We start from the raw sequence: 18981 nt of genomic DNA, 5'->3' as shown, positions 1-18981 counted from the left end.
TGAAGAATGTAATCATCAAAACCAAACCAGTCCATGCCAGGACTAGCAAACATTTCCCACTCAGATGGGATTGTCATGGGGACACCCAATGTCTACTCAGCTTACAGTGTGTGGCTTTTGTGTACTCCGCTCTAAAATCCTCTCCAGTCTCATCAGCAAAATATCTTAAAAGTCCTTTGCTGGTAACTAGATCAAATCCAACAGTTAGTCAGGGGGGTTGATAGTTTGTTTTTCACGTAACTTTTGTTGTTGCCGCTATTTTGGCTGAGTTGTTGTGTTTGCTTTTCATTGCAAAATCCCCCATACAGCTGAGGGGGCAAATTCTGCCCTCACTTACACCAGTTGGTGCAATTCCATTGAAATTTATGAGGCTGCACTGGTGTATATGAGGGCAGAATTTGACTCTAGTGTTTCGATATCAAACCCCCTTCTGCAAATGTTCACAAACTGCCTTATGACTTACTGTACTATACAAGCCCACAAAAAAATTGACAATGGTTAGGATGCTGGTGTGCTGAGACCACAGCCTGTCATGATGACCAATACTGTCTCATTGTTCTCTTGTACTCCCTCAGTCTGTCTCAATCCATCTGCTGTCTCTTGTTTTACACTGAGATTGAGAGCTCTTTGGGGCAGGGTTTGTCTTTTTGTGCAGTGTTTGTACAGCGCCTAGCACAATGGGGTCTTGGTCTATGACTGGGGATCGTAGGTGCTACTGAAATAGAAAGAAGGTTAAATAATAATTTGCTTCAGGGTGTAGTCCTATCAAAGCCAGTGGGACTACAATTCAGTAGCAAGCACTATTCCCCATAGTAAATGTCTGTAGTACTGAACCCACAGTGTGGGTGCAGATGGGTCTGGTACTATACATGGGACTACTGAACCAAAGTTATGGAGAAAGGAGTATTAATTTTATTCAGCATAATGCTGCATATGTGGTGGGGGTGGATTGGTGTTCAGTCGCCTGTCAAGAAACCACTGATGCTGAGGTACAGTAACTACAGATTGGCCACATGTGATCATCACTGGATGGCTTAAAATTTTTGCTTTCACTAGGTGAACATCTTTGGGGTTTCTGTGTGGAGCCTTGGTGCAAAATCCTGCTCCCACTGAAATCAAAGGCCAAATTTCCACTGACTTCTAGGGATCAAGTCCTGTCTCAGCCGCACCCTTGCTGTATGATCTTTATCCTCATCTGAAGCAAAGGTCATTTTGGGAATCTCTAAGCACTTTTCTTATAAGCCTTGATTTTCATTAGCTGTCTCAAGGCTCCCTGGGGAAGAAGAGGGATGGGCTTGTTGTGCAACAGATTTCTTGTTTTACCTTGAGTGAATCACTTGACCTCTGTGCCTCAGTTTCCCCATGTATAAAATGACATTATCATCTTTCTAGCTTATAGGTGTGTTGTGAAGGATAAATGTTTACAAAATGCTTTGGAGATGGTTAGACCAAAGGAGTGATAAAATCTAAATACTATTTATTTATTTGTAATTAAATTGCAATGAATCGGACCTGGCTAAAGAAGTTATTGGCCCATTTCTGATTTTATTTTTTAACAAAAATTGTTTCAAACATTGAGGCCATTTTAAGTTTACTTGTGCACATGAATTAATGTTTCTCCTATGAAAAGTCTCATTGGCTTCAAATGCAGCATTTTTTCTTCAGGCCTCTAAATTCATCTCCCATTAAAAGGTTATTTTTTTAAAAGTTACAGATTTAAAAATGAATTGCCATAATAAAGATATTTCCAGATATTTCAGATGAAGACATTCAGAATGTATGTAACAATACATATCATGACTTCTTGTTTTGGGTAACATCAAGATTTCTTATCCTTCAAGATGAATTTATCTTGGTCAATATTTGCCTCTTAGGGTTGTGAATGTTAATGTTCAGTTCTGCAGATATTAATAGTTGGAAAGTTTAGAGAAACTTAGCATGTGATGTATCTAATCAGTAACTTTTAAAGCTAAATATCTCTGTGGTCTTTTGTACTATTTTTTTAGTTTTCAAAACTAAAGAGAATTTATTATATGCAGGGATTTAGATTCTGGATCTCGCAATCACATATGCATATGATGCATTGAAATCCCTGGGACTACTCAGTTGTGTAAAGTTAAGCACATTCATAGGGGTTTTAGGATCAAGGCCTAAGGCAGGAAAGAACATAAATTTCTTGACTCATCATGGGACTGTTTTGAGCCAGTCATGAGTCCAAATGTCTTTTCTGATGTATGTAACGATATCTTGCTGTACAGTAAAGCCAGTTACTACAAATTTTTTTATTTATTATTATTATTTTATTTTGCTGTTTAATAAATATTTGCTACTATATGTCAAGTCTTATTACTGGATAACAAACCTTATTACTGCATAACAGACTTTTACTGCAAATTTAACTAGAACTGCACAAAACTACATATTGGCCTTGCAAAAGTGTGCATGTGAAACCAGATGTTCATGCGTATTCATGAAAATTCACATATTTGACCAGTAATGACATTTCTCAGTTTGTGGAAGAAAATGTGTTGTTTCACTTTGAAAATGTTCAAATTCTGCTGTAGTCAAAATCATGCCATTTTGCTAATTGGGCTCAGACAGAAATGTTGGCAGGCAAACAGCAAAGATCGGTGATGAAATGGTGAAATTTTACCCATAGACTGCTGAGAAGGCAAGATTTTCCTATAAAGAGTGACAGTGAAAAGGTGGGGGAAATGAGCTGGAAATCCATGGGCCAAATCCTCAACTTGTGTAAACTGTGATAGCTCCATCGACTTCAATTGAGCTATGACAATTCATAGGATCCCCCCCCCCAATGTTTTGGATATAACTTTTTCAAGAAATAGCAGGAATTTTAACATTTTGCCATTGTGTTTGTGATGAGCATCCTTCCATATGGCTCAGTAATAAACCTTGCTAGAGAGTCTATGAATAGTAATGCTTGTTCTTTATTCCTTACCCTAAAGAGAAGGAAAATAAAGAAACAAGCATGCTTTACTTTATCAGCAAGAAAGTCAAGCACATTCAGTGGTTCTTTGCTGTGTTGTTGTAGCCGGGTTGGTCCCAGAATATGAGACACACAAGGTGGGTGAGAGATCTTTTATTGGACCAACTTCTGTTTGTGAAAGCGACAAGTTTTAGGTGCCGGAAGAAGAGCTCCGTGTAGTTCGAAAGCTTGTCTCTTTTACTGACAGAAGTGGGTCCAATAAAAGATGTTACCTCACCCACCTTGTCTCAAGCACATTCAGCACAGATTTCATCGCAGTGCCACATTATAACCACACTGCAGTTATAACAGTTATAGACAAATATAATGGACACACAGATTATATTCATACCTCATTTCTTTGTTCGGAAGCTCTCCATGGGACCATTGATTAGATGGCACTACTGTGGCGTAGCGTGTATTAAAAATAAAGCCACTCATCTCCTTAGTTCTAGACCAAATGAAGCTATCACTTGGTTGCAATAATAAAGGTAGCTTCTGAGAGTGGCCCAGAGACAGGAAGGAAAGCGGAAGAAAGGATTTAGGCATCCAGTCACGGGGAAGATAGGAGAGTGAAGTGGGGAAGATTGGATTTTTAAATTACCTCTGTTCAAGGGGCATGGTTGTCAAGATGAAAAACCAGCAGAGGGAAACATCTGTGTCCATGGTATTGTCACCACTCAAGAAACACAGCATACACCATCTATCTAAAATGCCCTTTTGTTTTAGAAGAAGATAAACAAGAAAGAACAAAAGTAAAGTCTCCCAGGAAGAGCACAGTATATAGGCTAGTCTACACTAGAAAGGCTTTGCTGTTATAGCTATATCATCATCTTATACTGACATAAGGAGCCTTTTTGCCAGTATAGTTAAACCACCTCCTTGAATGACTTAGCTCTACAGACAAAAGGACTGTCTTGCGGGTATAGCTGTGTCTGCATGGCAGGTTTTGTTGGCATAGCTACATCAATCAGGTGTGTCCTTTTTTTTTTTTTGGACCCCTTTCTGACATAGTGTAGACCTGGCCCATGTGTCCCCTTTTAAAGGCTGCAGCAAGCCTGAGGGGAGAGAGATCTCCCATCAACTTAATAACTCCTTCCCTCCGTCAGAGGTGGTAGCTATGTTGGTGGGAGAAGCTCTCCTGCTGACATAGGGCTGTCTACACCAGCACTTAGGTCAGTATAACTGACCAGGAGTGTGAATAATCCACAACCCTGAGCAACGTATAACTTAGGTTTCTCAAAGTAACCTGTAGTGTAGACAAGGTCTTAGAAGGAGGGGAGCTTAAAATGTTGTGTCATGGACTATGACTTGTGTGTATTGTTTGTTTGACCAGGGACAAGGGGCTCTGTCTGAGAGACTCAGGAGCTTTAGCATGCAGGATCTCTCAACCATTCGAGGAGACAGCAGCAGCCCTGTACCTCCTCCAGTCACTGTACGAACAAGCAGCAAACAGAGCAAGCCCAAAACATCCAGAAGTGCGTCAGAAAGCACGGGCAGCTCAGGTAAGTCTCAGCATTTTCCTCAGTCTTGTATTTTCTGATGTTTTTTCTCCACTCACTGATCCTCAAAGTGGAGCAACAGCGGAATGCAGAAAGCACTGGTACAAGGACATGGAGATACATAGACGTTGCAATGCTTACATTCACAGGATAGCAGCACACCATTGAAGCTTAGGGTCAGGGTAATTAAAGGAGGGAGCAAGATTGCTGTGTGATGGCCACCATTCTGGCAGACACCAAGGATTGAACCTTAAACTTCCAGAGAAGAAGAGTTTCTACAGCTTGAACTAATGCATTGGCTCTCAACCTTTCCAGACTCCCGTACCCACTTCAGGAGTCTGATGTGTCTTGCTTATCACAAGTTACAGTTCACTTAAAAATTACTTGCTTACAAAATCAGAGCTAAAAATACAAAAGTGTCACAGCACACTATTATTGAAAAATTTCTTACTTTCTTATTTTATAATTATATGGTAAAAATGAATCAATTGGAATATAAATATTGTACTTATATTTCAGTATATAGAGCAGAATAAACAAGTCATTGTCTATATGAAATTTTAGTTTGTATTAACTTCGCTAGTGCTTTTTATGTAGCCTGTTGTAAAACTAGGCAAATATCTAGGTGAGTTGATGTACCCCTGATAGACCTCTACCTACCCCGAGGGGTATGTGTACCCCTGGTTGAGAACCACTGTTCTAAGGAGTCAGGCCCTGGGGCTGCAGCAGATTCTCATCCTCTGCAGGGCAGCACAGAGCAGGATGTATGATACACATTAACAGTGGCTTACAATTGCACATAGACAAAACAATCCTTCCGCAAGATTGTGTCAATCAGGACAAACAGGCTGAGCTGACAGCTCTCATGTACCAGTAGAGTCCAGTGACTGCTGAATGTGGATGGGTGAAATTGACACTCAGAGTCCATTTATTGTAAGGAGTAAAGAGTGTAGGGTAAAATCTTCAAAAGTCCGTAAGTGACTTATGCACAAGTCCCATTTTCAGATGTAACTCAAGAGCTTAAGTCCCAATGACTTTCAGTGAGACTTAGTCCCATTTTCAAAAGAAAATTAGGAGCCTTACGCTTCTACGTCACCTAATTTTGAAAATTATACCCATGCCATGGTATGTATTGTGTGAGAATTAGGTGCACCAGTGCCTACCCTGCCTGTCCTCTTGAATCACCACTGAAATGTACAGTAGATATTATGACAGTCATATTTTAAGATACTGCACTATAGACAGACAACTCATGAATAAAACCCCTATCAATGTATGTGTAAGGATAGATGCCGAGATTTGAAAGCTATTTATGAGGGATGTCCCGTAAGTGTGGGGGAAGGGAGAGGAATAGGAGCAATTGCCTCTGAAATGTATTTGATTGGATTCAGCTTCTGGGAGGACAAAAGCAGAAAAGCAGCACAAATTTTGCTTTGTCAGAAAAGTGTGGAGGTCAGAAGAGGGAGAGATTTCATTATAAAGATTTTTGCAAGTTCAGGTGTGAAAAGCTTTGTGGGCCCAGATCCAAAATGTGTGGCTTGAGCAGATAAATTTCAGATAAATTAATCTGAAAGCTTGTTAGTTAGTCGATTGGCCCAGACAATGTTTTCCAGAACTCTTCTGTATCACCCTCAGACCAAAACTCCTGTAACTGCCCTGCTTGATTCTGGGGAGAGGTTAGGTTCTTCTGGAAAGCAGCAGGTTTGTCGGCATTTGGAGGCTGGTCAGTGAAGTGAAAAGTAGAGTTGTTTGAAATCTAGCAGTTTCAATTCCTGGTGGGGGTCTGTGTAAAGGTTTGCTGGGTTTCAGATTTATGTGAATTTGCACCTCTCAAGGTTCGCTTTGAGTCCTGGGATCTACCGGTAATGTCTGTTCCGTGGTTACCACTATCATCATATTTGAGAACCTTACAAATTCTTAAGGTTATAAATTGCAAGGATCTCTGGTGATGTTTTTTCATCCCCCCATTTGTAAATGTTTGTCTATACACAAACCTACACCAAAATAATAAAATTGCTTTTAATTCACACTTGTATTATTCCAGTGCAAGTTTGTGTGTGAACACACTTGGCTTCAATTTGTGTGTCATATTTTGTTTTATTAACAGGACACTCTCAATCTGAAATAAGAGGGTTCATAACAAAATAGGACATTCTTAATCCAAAATAAGTGTTCACATGCAGACTTCCACCAAAATAACCAATAAACCTGCTTTAGATATTTGTTTGATCTTGTGAGCAGACCAGCCCTTGTGTTTTGTTCTTGCTGATTTTGGCCTGGTTTCACACTGACGCCAGACATTGACCTCGGCTCTTCCAAAGCTGGGCCGTGGTTAACCGAACTGTTCATGAACCGTTCAGCAAAGCTGGGCTGAGTTCAGAGTCCCTCGCAAAATCAAGGATCCAGGTGAATTGTGTGTGATTTGATGTTTTGTAATAAAATTTGTGAACAGTGTATGTGTGCAAGTGAGAGAGATTTGCCAGTCAAGCAGTACCATGTCTGGAGAGCCATGGACAGGGGTAAGCAGCTGGACTTCCCACCCTACTGTAACCAGAGTGCACTCACACTAGATACAGTCCAAACTGCCCTCGTTCCTGGAGTTTGCCTTACAAATTAACAACAACACACAAATATATCCATGGTGTCAGTGGTGCCCTCTACCTCACAGAAACATTTATTGTACATCTTTTTATACTGCTGCGTTAGAGCTAAGAGGACTCAGCTGCTCAGACATCAGAAGGAATCAGCAAAAGTATCTCTGCCTCTCTGCACAGTACTGGACAGGACAACTCAGCTGAAAGGCTTTGCATTCCTGTAAAGGGTCTGAGAACCTGCCAGACTGTTACAGTGACAACAGTAGCTAGATTATAGGGGACAGCCACAAATCTCCTACAGCTTCAAGAGGATTTACAGAAATCCTGGCCCATGCTAAATTATTGTAACAACTGGGACTCAGCATTGCTAGGCTTCTGTAAGTGGAACTCCTGCTTTGTGAAGAGTTATTCCAGCCTGACGTGTAGTACTGGGTCCTGCATTTGCAAAAGAGGAAATCTAGTTGTTCGGGCACAAGCCTAGAACTTGAGAGACCTTCATTCAAGTTCTTCCTCCACCACAGACTTCCTATGTGACCTTGGGTAAGCCATATAGGCCCAGCTCCTCAAACAGATTTAGGATCCTTGCTCTTAATAGGAGTTAGGTGCCTAAATACCTTTTAAGGATCTGGGCCTTAGTGTCTCTGTGCCTCAGTGCATCTGTCAAATGGGGATAGTAGCATTTTCCAGAGGTGTTGTGAAGACAAATGTTAAAGATTGCAAGGTGCTCAGACACTATGGTAAATATCTTAGCTAGGTACTTATATGCATTTTACTTCAGTGATTGAAAATAATGAAATATGCAATTAACTCCCCCAACCCAGAAGTTTCCCTTTGGGATCAGTTCCAGTTTTTGGAGAGAGTTTCTGGAGGAGAGTTTGTGTTGTTCCTGAACTGCTTTTTCTCTGTTGCTAGTAACAACATTCCATCTCGTCACATGGCCCATCCAAATTCCTATTTTACACGTGGGAGGAAAATTCTCTCTCTCTCGAGAAAGCCATGTGTTAGTGTCATGGGGTGCTCTACTCACCACTGTAGTGCCTCCTTCTGGCTGCATCCAGCCATTAGCTCTGCCAGGCCATCAGCCCTTCCCAGGTTCTGTAGTGCTCCCTTTCCCAGGTACTATCAACATCCTCCACAGCGTTCCAGGCATAGGCACCAACTCCATGGGTGCTCCAAGGCTGGAGCACCCAGAGAAAAAAATAGTGAGCACCCACCAGCCACCCAACAATCAGCTGTTCGATGGGCCCCACCAATCAGCTTCTCCCCTCCCTCCAGCACTTCCTGCCCAACAGGACCAATCAGCTGTTCGGTGGCAGGCAGGAGGCACTGGGGGGATGCAGAGGAGCATGGGTGGGAAGAGGCAGAGCAAGGGCATGGAGCACTTGGGGGAGGGGGCAGGAAGAGGCAGAGCCTCAGGGGAGGGACAGGAAGAAACAGAGCAAGGGTGGGGTCTTGGGGCAGGGCCTCAGAGCAGCGGTGGAGCACCCCCAGGGAAAGCTGAAAGTCAGCTCCTGTGGTCCTAGGCAATCCTGAAGTCCACTGCCCTGGCTAAGTGATTCCCTCAGTGACTGGGATGAATGGTCCCAGACAGCCTTCAAGATCACTGCCCCAGTTGTACCACTAACTCATTCAGTGGCTGGTAGGGGAACCCAGGCCTCCCCCCACATTGGGTTCCAGTCCAGGGGCCCTATCTCCTGCAGCTGAGGTCTGTACTACCCCAAACCTTCCTGCCTCCCACACTGGAGTGCTCACCTTGCCTATCCCAGGCCCACGTTCACCACCCTAGCTAAACCCCTATATCCTGGGTCTGCTCGAGAAACCCTTCCTTTTCGGTTCAAACCCCTTTCCCTCCCATATCCCAGAGAGAGGTCCTATTGCCCATTTTCTGCCACCAGCTCCCTGGTTTTATAGACATCCCTTCTGTTGCTCCACAGGTGAGCTTCCTGCTTCCCTTAATTAGGACTCTCCTCTCCCTGTAAATATCCCCCAGCTTGCGGCCTAATAGGTTAATTGGCCCACCTGGCCTACGTTATCCCTGTCTAGCAAGTGTGGGGAACACACCCCATCATGGTTAGTCTTTCTAAAACCTTTACCTTGTTTCCTCGGCTTAGCACCATCTGCCTTTTGCCTACATTACTCATGGATCAACAGGCAATTGGTTTAAACCAGCTTTATGTTGCTTCAGTGATGAGGTGGCTGCTAAATAATTTTCTGCAGTTTATTAGTAATGCAAATGGCTCCGTGCATCACTAAGGCACTGAGGGCCCAATGCCATAGATGCCCAGGGTGTGTCTACACAGCCCACGGCTGGCCTGTGTCAGCTGACCCAGGCTCACAGGGCTCAGGCTATGTGGCTGTAAAATTGCAGCGTAGGCATTTGGGCTCAGGCTGGAGCTTGTACTCTGGGACCCTGCGGGAGAGGGGAGTGTCTACACTGCAATCTAAGCCCAGGGTTAGTAGAACTCAAGTTCGCTGACCCTGGGTTTGTAACCTCATTTGTAACCTCAGGTTAGGAATTGTTGAAACCTGGGTCCTAACCTGGGGCTCCAGTGTCTGTGGTGTTATGCAGGCTCAAGTCCAACCACCCATATCCCAGACTTCTTAGTGCCCTCACAAAACATGGCCACTCTAGCGCTTTGTCCGTGGTGCAGTGTGGGAAAACTTGACAGTCCAGAGGACAAATAAAGTCGGTCCATGGCACCATGGGATACTTTTGGTAGACTCCCAGAGCATGAGTCCAGCGGGGCTGTATCTACACTGCAAAGAAAAGAGGACTTAAACCCTGAGGCACAGCTTGACTCAGGTTCAGACCCTCCACCCCGATAGATCCTGGACTGGGCCTGAGCCCCAGATTACCGCGATTTGTGTGTAGATGGAAGGGAGATTGGCTTGAGCCTGAGTCTGAACCGTGGGCTTATTTTGCAGTGTAGATGTACACTTAGGTTTGGTCTACACCTAAACCTTAGGTTGATGTAGCTGCATCGCTTGGGGCACTGGAACACGTTTTACAGCAGGGGTGCTGAAAGCCAGTGGTCCCCCAAAATTTTACCTTGCACCCCCCTTGCCCCTGTCTGCACCCCTTCTCCCCAGAGCTCGGGCCAGGACTGGGCCGTGGTTTGAGGGGTGGCGATGTGGACAGCGGGTAAGGGGGCTGAGGCTGGGGGGCAAAAGCAGAGCCCTGGGTGTGGGTCCTGCAACTAGGACCTCGGGTGCGGGGCCGGGAGCAGAGCCCCGGGCATGAGGCCTGCAGCTCCGGGACTGGGCTGACGGAAGATTTCTTCCATTGATCTTGCTACTGCCTCTCAATGGGGTAAATTTCCTGCAGTGGTGGAAACCCCGCTTCCTTCGCTGTGGTAAGCGTCTGCGCTACAGCCCTGAAGCAGTGTAGCTGCAGCTGTGTCACTGTAGCTCTTGTAGTGTAGACACAGCCTTAGGGCTAGACTCTCCCAGCCACTCGGGGCAATAAGAGAGAGTCCAGCCTCCCTCGCTCACCTAGTTGGCCCTGCTCCGATGGTGACTGGCTGTGGGGAGGGATAATTCACCCAAGCAGGGGTGTTGCCCCTGGTACTCCCCACCGAAGGACTGACTTCATCCCCCTTCCCCTCTCGTTGGCCAGAGTAAGTGGCTGGATGCAGGGGGGAAGTAAGCTGCTCCCTGAAAATGGGTGGTGGGGCCGAGAGCCACAGCCCGTTACCTGCTCTCCTTCTGGCACAGCGCAGCTACATGTGACGTTGCCCGCAGTCACCTGACAGTTTAGCCCCTAGGCTGGGGAGTAACTGTGTTCCAGTGCGGAGGTCCCATTGAAGTCACGACACGTATCTGCTTAGGTCAGTACGTTTATTCCGGGGTGTATCCTTTGTCAGCCCCTTGCCCCAGTAAAAAGAGGCACGTCGGGGTTGGGCTGGGAGCATGGTAGAGCTCGCGACCGGATCTCTTTGGCAGAAGAGTCCTAGCACCAGCAATGTAAGTTAGAGCAGGATTCTTTCCGCTCTAACTTTGTGCTGAGGCCAGGTGGCCCTGAACTGGGAAGATGCAGCCGGCTCCCTGAGGCTGCCACGGCTCTACAAAGTGGAGAATCAGGGCCAGACGGGGGTTTTCTTATAACTTCTCAAACTAAGGATTTGCAGAGCAGATGCTAAGTGCATGACAAATTGGTCATTTGGGTGTTCCCAAACTTCGATGTATCTACTAACCACAACGACTCTGGGAGTGAACATATGATGGGGGTGGGGATGGGAGGCAAAATATGTCTATTACATGAACTAAGATACATATTGGGAAAATAAACCCCCTTGAAGGGATTATCTGTAAGTGAGATCAGAACTGCTGTCTTTCACTCTTCCTGCTATTTCTTTTTTGGACAGCAGCATGGTGAGTTAAGCAGAGCCTTAGGAATTGAGTTTAGGGCTTGGTTCTGATCTAATCTATCTATCCCATAGAGTTTCATCTTGCCCCCCTTCACTGTAGTACCTGACTGCCTTCTGTGTAAAATCGATAGCAAAGTCCCTAGCAGACCTCATGGAGTATTCATTAGGGGTATGGAATGGCTTCTGAATGAGGAGAGATTAATAAGACTGGGACTTTTCAGCTTGGAAAAGGTGAGATGTCATTGAGGTCTATAAAATCATGACTGGTGTAGAGAAAGTAGATAAGGACGTGTTGTTTACTACTTCTCATAACACAACAACTAGGGGTCACAAAACGAAATTAATAGGCAGCAGGTTTAAAACAAATAAAAGGAAGTATTTCTTCACACAATGCACAGTCAACCTGTGGAACTCCTTGCCAGAGGATGTTGTGAAGGCCAATACCATAACTGGGTTCAAAAAAGAACTAGATAAATTCATGGAGGATAGGTCCATCAATGGCTATTAGCCAGGATGGGCAGGAATGGAGTCCCTAGCCTCTGTTTGCCAGAAGCTGAATGAGCGACAGGAGATGGATCACTTGATGATTACCTGTTCTGTTCATTCCTTCTGGGGCACCTGGCACTGGCCACTGTCGGAAGACAGGATACTGGGCTAGATGGACCTTTGGTCTGACCCAGTAGGGCCATTCTTATGTTCTTATGAGTCTCCGGCAGCTCTCTTTTACACTGGTTTTACACTGACATTGACTTGAGTGTGCCAGTTTGAAACAAGAATCAGGCCCTCAGTGATCAGATGGCTCGATGGATCAAACCTTACTTTGCAAAAGCCATTTCCTCTTAGTGTCAATGTTTCTCTTCTCCATGTATAGGGATCAGTTGGGGGCATACATGGTAAGGACCAGACTGGGAGCAATTTCTCAGATGTTTTAAAAGACAGGTGCCACTTGCCTGCAGGTGAAGGTCACAACTTGTGAGTTATCAGTGCTTTGGGACTGAAGGGTTCTGTAGAACTCCCTGGACCATTTCCATCCCAAGTGTAACACCACTGAAGTACAGCCTGTTGAGTCCTTGCGAGAGAAAGATTTTGACACTCTGTCCGTGTCTGATTTGTAGTGATAGTAATGACCATTCTGATGTAATGCTCAGAAGCTTGGTGAATGACTAAACCAATGCTTCCAACATAACTCCTCTGTAAATCTATTGAATTAAATAGATCTGTATGGATACAAACCCTACATTATGGAGCTGTGTGGTTATTCTCATATAACCTCCACACGTTGTGTGCAGGGTGGCTTATTCAGTCTTACAGAGACTATTAAAGGCTTGTCAGAGGGCAGTGTTATCCAGTGGTCTGAGCACAGGACTGGGAGCTTGGAACTTCTGTACCTAACCCCTGCTCTACCACTCCCTATCTGCAGTGGCCTTCAGTAAAGCATTTAACATCTCTGTGTCTGTCCCCCCATTGTTACATGGAGATGGTAACACTTATCTACCTCACAAGACTGAGTCATGATTGTACAGAGCTTGAGAAGAAAAGTTAAGTGCTTTCTAAGTGTTATTGTTGATGCAGCACGATTGATTCTTAATGTTCGGCTCCTCTTTCAGTGTGCTCATGTTGTTCGGTGTGCCGAATCCTCAGAGGTGAGTGCTGGATTCCACGCATCCCTTGTGCGCACGGCTGCATTCACCTGCGATGTCTTGCTGTTTTTATTCTTGCTCCCTGGCTTTCTTAACAAAGAGGACAACTGAATAAGGCTGGGGCAACAATGAATGAGTTTGCAACTGTGAAAAACGAGACTCGGGGCTGCGCTGTGTGTGTTTCGTTGCTAACCATGCATTTCCGTGAGCTCCTTCTTTCACTTACTGACCTGCATTACAGAGGCTGTGGAGTGCTTTGACTTCAGCCCTGCGGATATTGGGGAGTTTTCTGCCACTGTCGCTCCACCAGTGCAAATCCCCAGCATAGATGCATTGTGCCAATGTAAAACAGGGCTTGCTCTGCTGCGATTGTGACTAAGCAAGAGTAAATTACCAGGGTACATCACACCAGTCCCAGCCTCGTCTTGCACTGGTACAGTGTGTCTACACTAGGGGTTTGCACAGATGTCACTACGTAGATGCATTTACACCAGTACAGATTTCTCTAACATAGACCTGGTCTATACCTAAAACTTAGATTGACCTCGCTACATCGCTCAGGGCTGTGAAAAATTTCACCCCCCTGTGACGTTGTTAAGCTGACCTAAGTTCTGGTTTAGACACTGCTAGGTCAATGGAAGAATGCCAACCTAGATACCACCTCTCAGGGCATGTCTACACTACAAACTTTTGCCGCCACAAGTTACGCTGGCATAAAGCCGCCACAGTTACTTTAGTCCTTGTGCGCATGCAAACTTTGCTTCTTGCGTCAGCGCTGCGTGTACTCAGTAGGAGTGTTTCTGTCGATGCGCAATGTGGTGCACCATGGTTAGGCATCCCAGAGTGCAACTTGCCGCCATTCAGCTCGCTGACTTTTTGGGAAGTTTTGGCAAAGCATGGTGGGACAGAAATGAGTTGGACAGGGTTAACTGGGACTGCAGGGTCAAGTTTCTACCCTGTCGTGCCATCTTTATCCCATAATTTTTGCACTTATTTTGAAAATACCATGAACCTGCGTGGGACCTGTCGCTGTACGGCATCTCTGACAGAAGCATGGAGCCTGCTCAGCTTTGCACAGTTATCATGAACATTGTGAGCACAGGACGCATGGTCCTCCAGTATTTGCAAAACCACAAGAAGTGCCGTGGGGAACATGATGATTTCCTAGAGGTCAGATTGCTGTTGGATGTGGCAAGAACCAATTCAGGGTTGGTGGTGGTGGTCACGGAGCAGCTGGAAATGGCAGCGTGCCACTTCTGGGCCTGAGAAATGAGCACTGACTGGTGGGCTCGCATTGGAATGCAGGTTTGGGATGACGAGCAGTGGCTGCAGAATGTACGGATGTGCAAGGCCACGTTCCTGGATCTCCAGCACAGGGACACCAGAATGAGAGCTGCACTGACAGTGGAGAAGCGAGTGGCAATTGCACTATGGAAACTTGCAACCCTGGATTGCTACCAGTGGGAAATCATTTTGGAGTCGGAAAATGCACTGTGAGGGCTGTTGTCATGCAAATGTGCAGGGCCATTAATCGTCTCCTGCTATGCAGGGCTGTGACTCAAGGCAATGTGCAGGGTATAATGAATGGATTTGCAGCAGGGTATAATGAATGGATTTGCAGCAGTGGGGTTCCCGAACTGCAGTGGCGCGATAGACAGCATGTATATTCCTGTTTTGGCACCAGACCACCTTGCCACATAGTACGTCAACAGAAATGGCTACTTTTCTGCGGTTATTCAAGTGCTGGTGGATCACCAGAGACGTTTCACCGACCGCAGTGTTGGCTGGTCAGGAAAGGGGCATGATGCTCACATCTTAAGAACACAGGACTGTTCAGAACGCTAAAACCAGGGATATTGCTTCCCGACCGGCAGAATCCCATTGGTGATGTTGAAATGCCAATAGGGATCCAACCAACCCCTTATTCCCGTACGCAGGCCACCTTGACAGCACCAAGGAAAGATTCAACAATTGGCCCAGCTGGTGCAGAATGACAGCTGAATGCGCTTTTGGTAGATTGACGCAAAGGGGGAAAAGGTGCTGCCAGGGTGGAGAGCAGAGATGGAGCAGCAGTCTGCTGAGTGTGAACAGCCAGACACAAGGGATATCGGAAGAGCTCAATGCAGAGCTGTATGGCTCAGGGAGGCTTTAAAGAGCATTTTAATAGTGAGCCACATTGATGTGTTGTGGTGCACTGCACTCTACCTAGCTCTGCAGTTTGAGGGCCTGTTAGGCATTGTGTGGTGCTTGGTGCACGTCTATGGATATAACCGTTTCAATGCACCTATTAATTTTGTGATGCTTGCTGCACATTTATGATTATCACACTGTGTCTGTCTCTGCACCTCTGAGTTGTGTCAAAGTGTACAATCACAAGAGGGTGGGTGCTTTCAATGTGACCAGCCATTCTGCAGCATATGTTGGAAACTAATAAAGGATGACTTATTTTCCAAACGACAGAGTTTTATTGAATAACAAAAAACACTTCAAAAAAGTTCTGTGCAAGTTAAAAGCAAACACATTAAAACAGTGGTTCCCAAACTAGGGCGCCGCTTGTTCAGGGAAAACCCCCGGTGGGCCGGGCCGGTTTGTCTACCTGCCGCGTCCGCAGGTTTGGCCGATCGCGGCTCCCACTGGCTGCGGTTTGCCGCTCCAGGCCAATAGGGGCTGCGGGAAGGGCGGTCAGCACATCCCTTGGCCCGCGCCACTTCCCGCAGCCTCCAGAGGCCGAGAACGGCGAACCGCGGCCAGTGGGAGCTGTGATTGGCTGAAGCTGCGGACGCCGCAGTTAAACAAACCAGCCCGGCCCACCAGGGAGTTTCCCGGAGCGAGCAGCACCCCTAGTTTGGGAACCACTGCATTAAAACCTTAACAAATTTTTGGAACAGAGCTTAAAGAATGGGAAGTAACATTCATGTCCATTATAGTTACACATACTACATCGTGGCTCTCACGGCTCAGTGTATTTGAAGCTGTGGTTGTACTTAATGTCCCCTGGTGTGCAGTAGGGATGCGGCCCCTGATGCCACGTGAAATGTTGATTGCGATATAGGGAGGTGCTGTGATGGAGCTCTCCATGGACTGCAAAGGGATTTTTGAGATGTTAGGGGGCTTATTCCTTCACCCACTTACTTCCCTGATCCTTCTCGCATGAACAGAGAGCAACAATACCCGAAGTCCAAAGGTGCAAACAATTCGATGTTTATTGGGGTGAACTTCGAGCAAGCATGATTCCAGTTTCCTTCCTTAGTGTCCTCCTTCCCAGCTCTGACACCACATAGCCTTACACCTGTGTCCCTGTTCCCATTCCTGCCCTTAGCAAAACAGTATTCCAATTTCCTTACCCCCATTCCCTGTTCCCATTTCCCCCTTTAGCAAAACATGATTGCAATTTCCTTACCTCCATTCCCTGTTCCCATCTCCCACAACCACCCCCACTCCCCCCCACACCCACACCCCCTCACTTCCTCATTGACTACAGATTATATAGTAAAACTTGAGTTCCGCTTAGCTATACCTTAACCAATCATTTTCCTGAAATTTAACTAACCAATCCTAACATATTGTAACATGATTATGTAACCAATTATATCCCACCACCTTAATTAGTTTACACCCAGCAAAATTAATTATACAGCAGACAGGAACAATCACAGAACCAGACAGAGATTATACAGACAAACAACAGCAAAGTGGGAACTATAATGACAAAACAATACAGAAGTGAGGATTTCACATCCCAGTATTGATAAGTGAGTTCTTGCCAGACAGGATGCTGTTCCCTTTTACATTTTCTAGACACTTCCCTTTCTCTGGAGGCAATAGGCATTATCAGGACAGGATTGTATTCCTAACAGCCCAATAGCACCTTCTTTCAATGTGACTAGTTTGGAATGTGAGGATGTGACCGGTCGCTTCCTAGCTTATGGCTGCCTCTGCTGCTTAGCCAAAGGCCTTAGCCTAAGAACAGGGCCTCAGACTGTCACAGTAAGAGAAGGCCCTTACACCAGCAGATAGTGATTTTGATTCTTTCTTTTATACCTCCAGAACTAGCCAAGTGATAAGAATACCCCTAAATTCTTAAAGTACAGGCCTTTGCAGACAGGCCTGAATATCTTTATCCTAACAGTCCACAAGAGTCTGCAGCATTCATGTTTGCTGCCAGAGAAGCCCCATTATATTCCAGTGCATCTCCCTCTCTGACTCCTGGGCCTTTCTCCTGTCCACTCTTTCCTTCTCCATATAGTTTGCAATATTCATCCTCCAGATCCCCTGGTCATGGTCTGATGCAGCACTGGCTTGTAGGATCTCACTGAACATGTCATCTCGAGTCCTCTTCTTTCTCCTCTTTATCGGGCTCAGGTGTACCCCGGGTGTGGAGGGGGCATCCCTCAAGGCTTTAGCAACAGCAGCTGCAGATAAAACACACAGAGGTACCATTGTCAGTATTGTCACAGCAGAAGTGAAGAATCAGAATTCCCGTCCCTAGCTCCTCTAAAGTTTTAAACCAGACATGGTTATTGACACTTCTATTTCAGAGGGCTTGTACATGGCACCACTCACAGCCACAGATGACCAGTGCCTGGTGATAGTGGGGGGGCAGAGAGAGGGCAGCCAGCTTCAGCAGTGTTACTGAGCATGGTCAGTCTGGGTGAGCGTGCTCAGTACAAGCCAAGCAGCCAGTCTGGGGTGGGTGGGCTCATCACCCCTCATGCCCCCCCATGTGTCACCTCTGCTCACAGCACCGGCCCTGGTGAGTATGGCCTGAGATCGGAATTGCTCGGTTGCATGAAGCTATGAATATAGGGCAATGGCACTGAATATCGGCATCATTTTCTACTGGGGGTGATTCTAGCTGATATCTCACTCCTGAAGGTAACAAAGGCACTGAGAGCACAGCTGCTGCTGGTGTCCCAGAGCTGCCTGAGCCCATGTGCCACTAGCCTCTTTACTGAAATGGTGACTACCAAAGTTATTGCTAACTGTTGTGGGAAAGTGTCCTACCACAGAGGTAGAAATAAGGCAGCCATGCCTAGAAACCTTCAGGAGAGGATTGCAGAGTACCTCCGTGAATGTTTCATCAAGGATTCAAGGGACATCCCTGTCTAGGGTACAGATGTGGGGACCCACATGAAAGACCCTCTAAGCTTATTTCTACCAGTTTAGGTTAAAAACTTCCCCAAGGTACAAATTCTTCCTTGTCCTTGGACTGTATCACTGCCACCACCAAGTGAGTTAGACAAAGATTCAGGAAAAGGACCACTTGGAGTTCCTGTTTCCCCAAAATATCCCCCCAAGTCCCTTCACCCTCTTTCCTGGGGAGGCTTGAGAATAATATACCAACCAAATAGGTAAACAAGGTGAGCACAGACCAGACCCTTGGGTTTTTAGGACACTAAAAACCAATCAGGTTCTTAAAAACAGAACTTTATTATAAATAAAAAAATAAAAGAAGCACCTCTGTAAAATCAGGATGGAAGGTAATTTTACAGGGTAATAAGATTTTAAAAACACAGAGGATTCCCCTCTAGGCAAAACTTCAAAGTTACAAAAACAAGAATAAACCTCCCTCTTAGCATAGGGAAAATTCACAAGCTAAAACAAAAGATAATCTAATGCATTTCCTTGCTTTACTTACAATTTTTGTAATCTAGATGCTTATTTCAGGTAGGGTTTTAGGAGATGGTTTTTCCTGCCCTGGTCCCTCTCTGTTCCGGAGAGAACAACAAAGAGAGCACAAACAAAAAAACCTCCCCCACAGATTTGAAAGGATCTTCTTCTCTTATTGGTCCTTTTGGTCAGGTGTCAACCAGGTTATTTGAGTTTCTTAACCCCTTACAGGTAAAGGAGGGATTTTATGCTATCTTAGCTGTATGTTTATGACAATCCCTG

The 18981-nt window shown here is 45.5% G+C and overlaps 1 protein-coding gene across 6 annotated transcripts in view; it reads left to right on the top strand.

Moving 5' to 3' along the window:
• The window catches only part of REEP1 (receptor accessory protein 1), a 113883-nt gene that overhangs the window by 68960 nt on the left and 25942 nt on the right, over nucleotides 1-18981 (top strand). For all 6 annotated transcript variants that reach the window (XR_013346028.1, XM_077815986.1, XM_077815989.1 and 3 more), the window contains one exon: nucleotides 4323-4491. Coding sequence is in view for 5 of the 6 variants with exons in the window: in XM_077815986.1 (XP_077672112.1) it covers nucleotides 4323-4491 (169 nt within the window). In the remaining variant the exon portion in view is untranslated. The remainder of the gene's footprint in view (nucleotides 1-4322; nucleotides 4492-18981) is intronic.

This window comes from Eretmochelys imbricata, chromosome 4 (assembly GCF_965152235.1).
Source record: "Eretmochelys imbricata isolate rEreImb1 chromosome 4, rEreImb1.hap1, whole genome shotgun sequence".
NCBI classification, from domain to species: domain Eukaryota; kingdom Metazoa; phylum Chordata; order Testudines; family Cheloniidae; genus Eretmochelys; species Eretmochelys imbricata.
This window is presented reverse-complemented; position numbering and strand designations above follow the sequence as displayed.